General features: G+C 36.7%; 1 protein-coding gene across 2 annotated transcripts in view; it reads right to left on the bottom strand.

Moving 5' to 3' along the window:
- The window catches only part of pigg (phosphatidylinositol glycan anchor biosynthesis class G), a 132,050-nt gene that overhangs the window by 77,528 nt on the left and 41,431 nt on the right, over positions 1-13,091 (bottom strand). For both annotated transcript variants that reach the window (XM_048187998.1, XM_048187999.1), the window contains exons 5-6: positions 12,597-12,735; positions 7,276-7,488 (exon numbers count right to left, since the gene is read on the bottom strand). In XM_048187998.1, coding sequence (XP_048043955.1) covers positions 7,276-7,488; positions 12,597-12,735 — 352 coding nt within the window. The remainder of the gene's footprint in view (positions 1-7,275; positions 7,489-12,596; positions 12,736-13,091) is intronic.

The following is a 13,091-nucleotide window of genomic DNA, read 5'->3' as shown; positions in this document are numbered from 1 at the left end:
TATCTCAATTTGCATACTAAAGCGTGCACTTAAAATTGAATCTTTATGCAATAAGCTTCTTTGTTTTAAACTGTTTGCATGCACAAAATGAATTAACAACCAGCCAAATTACCTTAGGATACTAATGGATGCTAAATTACTAATGGATGCTAAACGAATTACCTTAAAATTCAAAATTAATTACCATGGCAACTGAAAAAGTTACTCTTAATCTGAAGTGCACTGGGGTTGTTTGTAAAATTCATACATGCACAGATAAACACTTAAGGTGCATCCCAATTTGCATAATTCTGCACTATTCTATGCCTTTTTGTAGTATAAATAGTGTGAGTAGTGTGTTCACACTGAACATTCCAAACAGAATAAGTGCACTTTAAATACCCGGATGATGCACTTAATTAACCCCCCCCCCAAAAAAAGTGTGGAATTTTGGACACTTCATGCACTCAACTGTCACAGCTTTAATTGCATAATAGAGTGGGCGGGGCATCAGCCTCCGATATTGAATGACAAAATAACCTTGTAAAACTCATACACTACACAGTTGAGTACATGCATAGTGCATAAAATAAGTCCATAGAGTATAATGTGTCATTTGAGACACAACTTTAGAAAATCAACCAGATATAAAACCAAATGAGCACCTTTGGCATAATATGTATTTACCATATTATGATTGTGCATGATGTGGCTTTATATCTATCCAAATAGCACGTATTATATATATATATATACAGTACAGTCCAAAAGTTTGGAACCACTAAGATTTTTAATGTTTTTAAAAGAAGTTTCATCTGCTCACCAAGGCTACATTTATTTAATTAAAAATACAGTAAAAAACAGTAATATTGTGAAATATTATTACAGTTTAAAATAACTGTTTTCTATTTGAATATATTTCACAAAGTAATTTATTCCTGTGATCAAAGCTGAATTTTCAGCATCATTACTCCAGTCTTCAGTGTCACATGATCCTTCAGAAATCATTCTAATATGCTGATCTGCTGCTCAAGAAACATTTAATGTGTACAATTGTACAAAATATTTGTGTACAATATTTTTTTTCAGGATTATTTGATGAATAGAAAGTTCAAAAGAACAGTGTTTATCTGAAATCTAATCTTTTGTAACATTATAAATGTCTTTACTGCCACTTTTGATTGATTTAATGCATCCTTGCTGAATAAAAGTATTCATTTCTTTAATTTCTTTTCAAAAAAATAAAAATAAAAATTCATACTGACCCCAAACTTTTGAACGGTAGTGTATAATGCTACAGAAGCTTTGTATTTCAGATAAATGCTGTTCTTTTGAACTTTCTATTCATCAAGGAATCCTGAAAAAAAAGTACACAACTGTTTTCAACATTGAAAATAATCATAAATGTTTCTTGAGCAGCAAATCAGCATATTAGAATGATTTCTGAAGGATCATGTGACACTGAAGACTGGAGTAATGATGCTGAAAATTCAGCTTTGCATCACAGGAATAAATTACTTTGTCAAATATATTCAAATAGAAAACAGTTATTTTAAATTGTAATAATATTTCACAATATTACTGTTTTTTACTGTATTTTTAATTAAATAAATGTAGCCTTGGTGAGCAGACGAAACTTCTTTTAAAAACATTAAAAATCTTAGTGGTTCCAAACTTTTGGACTATACTGTATAATATATATATATATATATATATATATATATATATATATATATATATATATATATATATATATATATATATATATATATATATATATATATATATATTTATATTTATTTATTTATTTCATAAATTATATGAAAATTTTGATTTAGATTTATCTGCCAATTTATCGGTTATTGGCTTTCAAATACAAATAATTACTGGTTATCGGACAAAATTTTCACATTGGTGCATCCCTACTATGCATAGATATGTTTACGTGTAATCTCTCAGCCAGTGCTTCAACTGCAGAAAAACTTCAATAAAACAGCTTGAGAATAATCTCACACATAGCATTACATTTACCTCAGGAAAGTCATTTAGTGTCCACAGCATGTTAGTTCACTAGAGAAATGAACTCTAGAGGGAGCATTTCACTTAATATATGCAGTATATTAGCTTATATATTCATTATATTTACTTTATCAGTTAGTAATGTCTTAATTATTTAATGTTTATGACAGTAACTGTGTAAATGATTATATTTCAAAAATGAATTGGGGGTAGAAAAATAACTGAAAAGTAATATATATATTGTGTTTTAGATAAAGTATAAAACATTTTTTATATATTTTTTTTTATTTATATATGTAAAAATGAATTCTAATCATGCATGCTACTTAGCACAGATAGTATGTAAAGCCACACATTCCTCAAGGCCATGTAATATTTCTTTCCCAGATGTCTGTTTTCTCCGAGCGTCTATGAAGCATCCTAATGGGTCCGACTGTGTGAACCCTACAGACACAGAGGTGATAAACCGAGACTGATGGAGATCATGTTAACCCAGAGAAAAAAGTGATGAATGAGACAATTACTAAGCGTTAGCGGGTAAAACAGAAGATCAGAGGCGTTTCACATGAATCTACTCTCTTATGAATTCTCTGCTGGAATGTTCATCTAATTGTCATAACACAAATAAGTGAGGCTGTGACTAATCAATTATATGATTATGCTGAATTAGCCCATGAATCCATGTCAACGGTTATGACAGTGAAACATAGTGTTATTTCCACAGTATCGGCTCAAAGTCATGTATATTACAGCTGTGAGATACATAACGGCGATACAGCAGTGAGAAACCACGGATGATTCTCAGAAAGCGGTTCTTCCTCTCGTAGACACAGCAGCGTCTAATGAAAGCTTAATTCACAGCATTGATCACAGAGCAGGAGAGTTAACGGGGCGTCCGCTGGGACCAGCCTCTCCCTGCTCCCGGAATAATGCTGATTATTCATGAATATTTACTGCTGGAAATCAGAGAGAAAACAAGGAAAGAGAATGGAGAGAGAGAGAGATGGACAGACGGATGGAGAGATTCAGGGCCGCATAATCTTATTTATAACTTTTTATTTTCTTACTTAAGAGAAAAACTTGATAATTTGTATTCCTAAAAATATTTCTTAAGATATTAAGAAAATAATATACGGAAAAAAAATTTGGTTACACTTTATTTTATAGTGTCGTAGTTACATTGTAATTATTCAAATAAGTACTGAGTAATATTAATTAACTACATGTACTTACTATAGAATTACATTTAGGGTTTGGTTTAGGGTTAGTTACTTGTAATTATGCATAATTTACTGTTATTGCTATAGTAAGTACATGTAGTAACGTGTAACTACGGTACTGTAAAATAAAGTGTTACCAAAAAATTCTTAAATTGCTCTTTACAAAACTTTCTTGGAAAGAATCTTCTTAAAAACAGTCATACACCACCTCTTAAAGTAGGTTTAAACTTGTTTAAACTAGTCTAAAATCCCCAAAGGTAAGATGTTTAATTCATTTATTGTGTTGTTTTTAATTAAGTCATGTAATTAAACAATACAACATAACACTAGCTACTAACGAGTCCTCTGAAGTGACACTGACGATCGATGATGTAAACAATGACCGGTCAAACAGGGATCTAGTGATAGATGTATGGGAGAGAGAGAGTGTGTGTGTGTGTGTGTGTGTGTGTGTGTGTGTGTGTGTGTGTGTGTGTGTGTGTGTGTGAGGCCACTCTCTCTGCATCTGGCCAGTGCAGGATTCTGAATGCTCCTGTCATAATGACGGATGTCTCTCCTCACACACCAGCCTCTCTGAGATCCTCCTCAGGACGTCTGCGTCTCCTTCCATCAAAATACCTTTCAATAAACCTTTCAAGTAATCTGATGGCGTAATCATCACTCTTTTGTGCTGATGGTGTGTGTGTGTGTGTGTCATGAGAAGATCCTCTCTGGTTTAACTGGTCTGGGCTTTTATTTGCTGTGCTATATTAATAAAGATCAGTGTGTGTGTGTGTTTGTGTGTGAGCTCAGGATGTGCTTAATAATGCAGTTCATAATGTATCCTGGGTGAAGTGCTGAAAATAGTACAAAAGGAGAAACCTCTGGGGAGGTTCAGATTGGCACACTATCATGCTATTTTTGTAGTATGCAGTATGTATACTGTGCATAGTGAATGAAATACCCAGAAGAGCTCCTATGTTTGCCAAAATATGCAGTATACCTCGTGCAATGTGCTCGACTTTGACTAGCATGACAAATGAACTAAATGCAATCATTAAGAGCGATGCCCTTCTGCATTATTACGATTCGAAATATGTCATATAAATATTGCAGTACGTTAGAATACAGTTCATACCCTCTCTGCGCTTCACACACACACACACACACACACACACACACACACACACACACACACACACACATGGGTAAAGCAGGTCAGGATCTCTAGTGTGACTCAGGGTTCTGCTGCATGTTGCATGTTAATAATGCACAAGCTTCAGCTCTCAGCATGTTACCGTGGGAAAAGTGTTATCTGGAGAAAACCTCCAACGTCTCGCTTTCAGGTCAATGTGCTTAGAAAACCTCTGATGAGTGATTCTCCTCTTAATCACAATAATTCATCTGCAATTTAATTAAGTGCTTCATTAGGCTGCAAAAGCATGATGGAGAACTTCTACATCGCGAAGAGAGAAAGACAGACATGGGTGAAGTGAGTTCATATTTGCCTGTACGTCACACAGAGACTGAAGAGCTGACCTCTAACAATCTCATGTTTTTGAATTTCCTTCAGAAAATGGAAGGACGAAAGCGGGTGGCGGCAGTTTGTCGTCCTCATCAATCAGATCTTAACCTCCACACGCCTCCCGAACCTTCACTTGAGCTCAGGTGAAAGAGCTGAAATACGATGTCTAATGCATATTGTAGACAAAAATGACAAGAGTTGGCTGAAATCGCAAGCTTTGATTCGATTGGCTGGCTCTGGATTTGTGTGCAACGCAATAAAATGCAATGCAATAAAATGCAATGAAATAAAATGCAATAAAATAAAATGCAGTAAAATAAAATGCAATAAAATGCAATGCAATAAAATAAAATAAAAAATAAAATATTGAAAAATTTAATAAATAAAAATAAAAAATGAAATAAATAAAAATTAAAAAAATAAATAAAAATAAATCTATAGTTCTAAATGTTTTCCAAACTTTTGATTGGTAGAGTATATTTCATTTAATTTTGTACTCAAGTACTCGAATTCATAGAAAACGAGTAATTTATTCCTCAAACATTTGAATGTTATTTAATGATAAGTGTGATGCGCACATGAAATATAAATTGTATTTAGTTTTATTCATAAATGTTATCAATAAATGTTTGAAACTTCAACAACCTATGCTTTTTCTTTATATAAAAATAAAAATACATGAACCATATGAATGAATAAAAAAGTCATTTGAAAAGTAGACTGCTGCTTTTAGTGCACATTTACAAAGTGTTTACATAAAGCCAAATCACATTTTCATCCCTTCACATGTTCTCATTCAAAGACCATGAGCCAGCTGTGAAGAAAATACGCTCTGTCGGCTTAGCATTTTCTTCCCACCATAAAAGCGGATCCTCATCCGGAGGGAAGAATCAGCATCTGTGCAGCTGGGCGCGGATCGACTTTGCTGTGCACTTATTTGAATGGGTTTTTTTCTCATGCCAATCTTTTTTTGTGATAACAACAAATTTAGATAAACCCGCTCCTAAATGCACAGAGGGGGAAAGAATTGTGGTTGGCTACTTTTCATGTCAATCAAACAATGTCTTCATGCTGACAATCTGACTACACGAGATATAACCTCTAAGAAAACAAGTCAATGCAATCAGTGTCAGTGTTTCTGAACTCCCTGAAACGCCTCATTGTAGCCTTGAGTTTTCTTCACAATATTCCTCATTTAAATAATTCATATGCAGAATAAAGGGGCGGGGCCTGGTTGAGTTAGTTAGTAGTGTGATGAAACTGGAGGTTATGGTAAGGGGCGGGACATTTCCCAAATGACCAATCACAACACACTGCTCCAGCCGACCAATCGGAGCACATTGTGCTTTTCAGAAGGAGGGGCTTCATAGAGACAGGAACTAAACAGAGCGTTACTGACAGACTGGGAAGAGAGGAGCTGCAACAATGGAGAATTTGAGGAAAATAGTCAACATTCAAACATGAAAACCTGTTCTAGTAGAGCCCAAAAACAACATCAAGACTTTAATATGGTATAATATGGCCTCTTCAAAGTGAAAATGTCAGCAGACATCACCATCCAACACGATAACACTGAATAAACACACTTAAGCCAGCAAAACTCTCAATACAGTGAGATGTGAGAAGTGAATGGGCCAGAGATTGATGTTTGTTGGAGGCCAGAGATCCTGCTGAGAGAAAATACAGCCGAACCGCTACAGAGACAGCGGAGGACACACACACACACACACACTGACACACACGTCTGGGCTTGAGCTAAAGGGTATAAATTCTGTATTTCTATGGATGTGCTCTAAAGGTGTACTCAAACTCATGCTCTTATGTCGGGTTCCTGACAGCAGTTTATGAGCTTGTTACTCAAGCAGCAAAAAGGTGAAAATAAAACTGAACTAGACTGAAATCACAGAGCCAACAACAAGACAGACGCTTGTCACTTTCTTGAGTTCACAACAAAAAGCTCTAGCTAGTGGCCAACTCTAGTGTGCACACTTGAGTACACTCTGAATAACCCTGACTGTGGTATTTTAGTATTATAATATTTATATATTATTATAGTATTTTCAAATTTTAAAAATGTTCTAATGTGCATTTGTTATTCGTTGTAGTTTTTTAAACATTTCAATTTAGCTTTGATTTATTTATTTATTTTGGGATGGATGGATGGATGGATGAATGGATAGATAGATAGATAGATAGATAGATAGATAGATAGATAGATAGATAGATAGATAGATAGATAGATAGATAGATAGATAGATAGATAGATAGATAGATAGATAGATAGATAGATAGATAGATAGATAGATAGATAGATAGATAGATAGATAGATAGATCAGCAAGGATGCATTAAATTGGTCGAAAAGTGACAGACATCTTTTGAAACAAAGTAAAAGTATTTACTATTTCAATTAAAATGTTAATTTGAACTTCTTTTTTTTAAATAATCCTTTTTAAAAAAAAAAAAAAAGTATCACTGTTTCCACAAAAATATGAAGCAGCACAGCTGTTTTCAACCCTGTTTGTGGGCTGGCCATCTCTCATGTGTTACTCACCCTTGTGGAAGGTGGGATTGCTGTCCTGCAGGAGCCGGCTGAGCTGGTGTCCGTTGAGCTGGAGGAGGCGGAGCTGCTCTCGGAGCGATAACTCCTCAAACACGGCCGGAATCAAATGGCCCACGCTGTTCTGGGAGATGGGTAACCCCAGAGCCAGGGCGAGGGTGGGGGTCAGATCCACCTGCTCCAGGACGTCCGGCTCCTCCAATCCCGCTGCAACAAGAAGACACGCTTCATTAACGGCTTTAAGATTTACAGCACTTTTCTGTCCATGAGATGAGCTTTCAAAAACACTTCAGTCCCTGCTGTAGAGAAACACAATATCACTGTTTTTGGTGAAATATTTTGGTAAGCATCGAAGCGTTTTCTCCGTCCGTCCGTCTGTCTATCAATTCAACCATCTATTTATCCATCCATCCATCCATCCATCCATCCATCCATCCATATCTAACCAACCATCCATCCATCCATCCATCTAACCAACCATCCATCCATCCATCCATCCATCTAACCAACCATCCAACCATCCATCCATCCATCCATCCATCCATCCATCCATCTAACCAACCATCCATCCAACCATCCATCCATCCATCCATCCATCCATATCTAACCAACCAACCATCCATCCATCCATCCATCCATCCATCTAACCAACCATCCAACCATCCATCCATCCATCCAACCATCCATCCATCCATCCATCCATCCATCCATCCATCCATCCATCTAACCAACCATCCAACCATCCATCCATCCATCCATCCATCCATCCATATCTAACCAACCATCTATCCATCTATCCATCTAACCAACCATCCAACCATCCATCCATCCATCCATCCATATCTAACCAACCATCCATCCATCCATCCATTCATCTAACCATCCATCCATCCATCTCTAACCAACCATCCATCCATTCATCTAACCATCCATCCATCCATCCATCCATCTAACCAACCACCCCCATCCATCCATCCATCAATCCATCCATCCATCCATCCATCCATCCATCTAACCAACCACCCCCATCCATCCATCCATCCATCCATCCATCCATCCATCCATCCATATCTAACAACCATCCATCTATCCACCCACCCATGCATCTAACCATCCATTCATCTAACCATCCATCCATCCATATCTAACCATCCATCCATCCATATCTAACCATCCATCCATCCATCCATCCATCCATCCATCCATCCATATCTAACCATCCATCCAACCAACCAACCAACCAACCATATCTAACCATCCATCCAACCAACCAACCAACCAACCAACCATATCTAACCACCCATCCATCCAAACATCCATCCATCTAACCATCCATCCATCCATCCATCCATCCATCCATCCATCCATCCATCCATCCATCCATCCATATCTAACCATCCATCCAACCAACCAACCAACCAACCAACCATATCTAACCACCCATCCATCCAAACATCCATCCATCTAACCATCCATCCATCCATCCATCCATCCATCCATCCATATCTAACCATCCATCCAACCATACATCCCTAACCAACCATCCATCCATCCATCCATATCCATCCATCCATCCATCCATCCATCCATCCATCCATCCATCCATCCATCCATCCATCCATCCATCCATCCATCCATCCAACCAACCATATCTAACCATCCATCCATCCATCCATCCATTCATCTAACCAACCATCCATCCATTCATTCATCTGAGAGATAGTGTGGGTATATCCATCCATATCTAACCAACCATCCATCCATATCTAACCAACCATCAATCCCTCAATCCATCCATTTTTTCTACAACGTTCCTTCTCGTTCCAATGCTGTTCTGCAAACTAACACCCAAAATGAAGACATATTATCCATATTAAGACATGGATGCATATTCACTTGATGACACTGAATAAACAATTTATACATGCTAAATCAATAATATATTCTTCACATCAGTAATACATCAGCGTTTAAGTCAGTGTTTCCTGCTCTGAGCTGCTGATGAATCTGTAGCGCCAACTCAAAAGATGCATTTATAATTTAGCCGAATGGTGTTGTGTTGCTTTTGCGTTGTCCTCACTGGATTTGCACACTAATAAACAAGTACATCCCTAAATCAACTGTTGAATCAGACTGAATCAACCACAGGAGTCTGAACAGCGATGCAAAATCTTACATGAGATATGAAGGAAAACAACTGAAAACTGCTTATTAACAAGTCTGCCGCTTCTCTCTGGATGGCGCTGGTGTTACCTGTGGATACAGCGTTCTGATGGACGATGAGGTCAGCATGCGGCGGGTGTGAATATGAGCTCATCTTTAAATAAAAACAGCGTGCTGCAAGAGGAAGCTGGTGTGAATGTGTGTGTGTGTGTGCGAGTGTATAAATGAGTAAGAGATCACAAAAATAGATCAGGCAGGAAAAGAAACAATTATCACATTCACCCTGACAGTCTGCTGTAGACAGATGCTCTGCCACTCCACACTTTCATTTAGGAGAGAAAAAGAGAGAGAGCATAGGGATGAGTAGAAGTGGTTAATGAGCATCTCTCACAGATTTTCACACTCTAGGGCGCGAGTATAGTGTGTGTGTGTGTGTGTGTGTGTGTGTGTGTTTAACCACACGTGGTTATGCATGCGTCATGTACTGCGTCACATGATCAGTGCGACGACCGCTGAGCCTGCTCTGTGTGTGTCACAATCAATTACACACTGGACTCAATGCAAATTAATCCATTATAAAACAGTGGGGGGAAAATGAATTAATGCTTTATATTATTAGACAGAGATGAATCAGAAGGTAATTTAAAACCCCCGGGGCATAAAATTATCCAGAAACTCACTGCGGCATTCCTGTAATGCAATCAAACTGTCACAGACATTTGTGATTTAAAGGGGTCATGATATGAGAATCAAATTTGCCTTGACCTTTTGACATATAAGAGGTCTTTGTACCAAAGTTTTAAAACATCCTGTGAGTTTCAAAGCTTAAAACATCCTCCTCATTATAAACAACGCGTTTAATTAATCAAGCTCCAATTTTGATATTGCACGGTCTTTGACATCACATGGCCAAATACATTTGCATATGACAGCTTTTAGCTTTGCACATGCTGTTAGTGTCAGTAAGATTTTATTCAAAGGAAACTGAAAGTTTTATTCAGAAAAGAAGCATTAAATTGATCAAGTAAAGACATTTATAATGTTACAAAAGTTTGTATTTTAAATAAATGCTCTTCTTTTGAACTTTTTTATTCATCAAAGAATCATGAAAAATAAAATGTTTAACACTTTCCACAAAAATATGAACTGTTTTCAACATTGATAATAATAATGAATGTTTCTTGAGCATCAAATCATCATATCAGAATGATTTCTGAAGGATCATGTGACACTGAAGACTGGAGTAATGATGCTGAAAATCACAGGAATAAATTACACTTTACTATATATTCACATAGAAAACAGCAGTTTTAAATTGTAAAAATATTTCCACATTTTTTACTCTATTTTTGATCAAATAAGCACAGTCTTGGTGAGCAGAAGAGACTCTTTCAAACACAGAACAATTTCTAAGAACTTAAAGTCAAAGAAATGACATACTTTGAAGTGAGAGAAGATTTTACAAGTCCTAAAATGTACTTCATTTTATTCATTGGGAAATGAATTGGCAAACTCTACTGTAATCTTTATTAAATAAATTCTAACTGGCATTAAATTACTACATTACCTACAACTTTAAATTTTGGCTGTTACTGGTGCAAGAAACCTTGACTAACACTATAAGAGGAAAAAAAATAAGTAAAAGTATGCAAATAATTGCAAATGTTCAAGCAAAGAAAGTGTGAAACACAGCAGGCTCTTTTTTTGTGGAATAATTGCCCTTCATCAGCACAGGGAATACGGTCTTGATTATGTGAAAAATATCTACACTTTGAGCTCATATTTTTGTGCATAAACCACCTCTTGCAAATGATTTAAAATGCAAGAATGGTTCAAACAACTCCTGAACAGATGAACAGATGCGTATAGCTTTGCACATTCTAAGAATATCTTGCACAGTCATTAACGCTGACATGAAAAATGCAACTGTTTTTGATTTAGGCATTGTTCGTTGTCGTGCTCTTACACGTAATCGCTGCGGAGAGCTTTTCTTATGCTGAAACAGACCTTTGATTCTGGAAGAGTGTGCATCTTCATGTTTCTTGAGCTTTCACAGCAAAGAGTAAATCCACTAACACTAAAGGCACGTTCAGCCCCGCATCCCTCACAAAAACATTCATCCTCTGAAACGCATCAGTGAATATGCTGGTTGTTATCCGTTAATCTGATTTAAAGAGAGGTAAAAATGAAAAATCATCACTTCAGTCACACCAACTCACATGGGGACTGATTTACACAAACTTTTATTGCGAGTAAAGCTTGTTTGCCGGAGCCTGCGGACTATTAGAGCCCTTGTTTAGCTGGGATATTTGTCATACGGCAATTATTGGATGCGGCTTAACAAATGTGGGAGGAAATCCTGGCCAGTATACTTTATTGAAGAAATAAGACATCAAATACACAGCCCAGACCTAAAATAACTTTAGTTTCAAACTTTGCAGTTTGCAAAAATCGATAGAACATCCTCCAAAATGTTTCTCTTGAACTTCAAAGAGAGTCGCAGAACCTTTTCGTTTGGAGGAGAAACTTAATGCGAGTAACCTTTACTTCAAAACACCATGAGATAATGTCATTTTTTTTTGCAAACAGACATCCCAAAAGTCAAATTCACCAGCGAAAACCCACCAACAGCCTGAAATATTCAAGAAGGGTATAACTTCATACCTCCAAATAAGGGTGGGAACTCCAAAAGAGGGTGTGGCTTCCTCCCGTTGACAGACAGACGCAAGACACGCCCCCCAAAACTAGTGCAATCTCTGATTCTAAAGATTTCATTGGACAATGCAATCACAGTGCTACAGTAAATACTAACCCCTAATCTTAGCATGAGGAGACTCCGCCCACTTTTGTAGTCCTCTCCAAAACAAGCGCACATCCATCTTTAGAATACTGTGTTTGATCTTCTGTTTCTGCGGAAGCTCTAAATATTTCTATGGCATCGCTGTAATTAGCTGGTGAAGTGGATTTACAAATGTCACTTAGGCCGGGAAGATTTTAAAACGAGCGGTTCATTCATAAATCTGTAAGATCTTACCTTCATGCTGTCGAAATACAAACCGGAAGACAGAACACAATGAGCGCAGCGCTGAAAAGGGGCGGGGCTACAGAAGGTCTCTATCTACTTGAAATGTTCACCTGTCAGTGCTGCTCACCTTTCCTCCTGAAGGCGGGGCTAATGAGCAGGAGCGGCGTGTTGATTTCCGGTTCAGACGATCCGCCGTGACTGCCGGTTTCAGACATGCCGTGATCTCCACACAGAACCAGTAAGTTGGGCAGCGTCCCTTCAGATTCCTGAAACACACAAATTGTTCAATATATTAATATTTGTATTATTAATCTAAATAAGTATTGTTTTTACTTATTAATAATAAAAAATGCTTAAATGTAACATTAGTACAGACATTTTAAAAATAGTCAGATTATACAGATGCACAGACATACACAGAAAAAAAGATTTATAATATTATATATTATACATGCAAAATTGATAGAAAATGAGTGAAATGGGTTATTTTGGGGTCTGGGACAGGGTTAAAACATGAAACATAGCCAGCAGAAAATAAAAATGGTGAAGAAATTATTTTTTTTTTAATATCATTTACAGTTGTTTTAATGTTTTTTTTTTTTTTTCTTCATGTATTTTTTTT

Source organism: Megalobrama amblycephala, linkage group LG4 (assembly GCF_018812025.1).
Source record: "Megalobrama amblycephala isolate DHTTF-2021 linkage group LG4, ASM1881202v1, whole genome shotgun sequence".
Classification (NCBI taxonomy): Eukaryota; Metazoa; Chordata; class Actinopteri; order Cypriniformes; family Xenocyprididae; genus Megalobrama; species Megalobrama amblycephala.
Note: the sequence above shows the minus strand (reverse complement) of the source record. Positions and strands in the feature narration are given on the sequence as shown.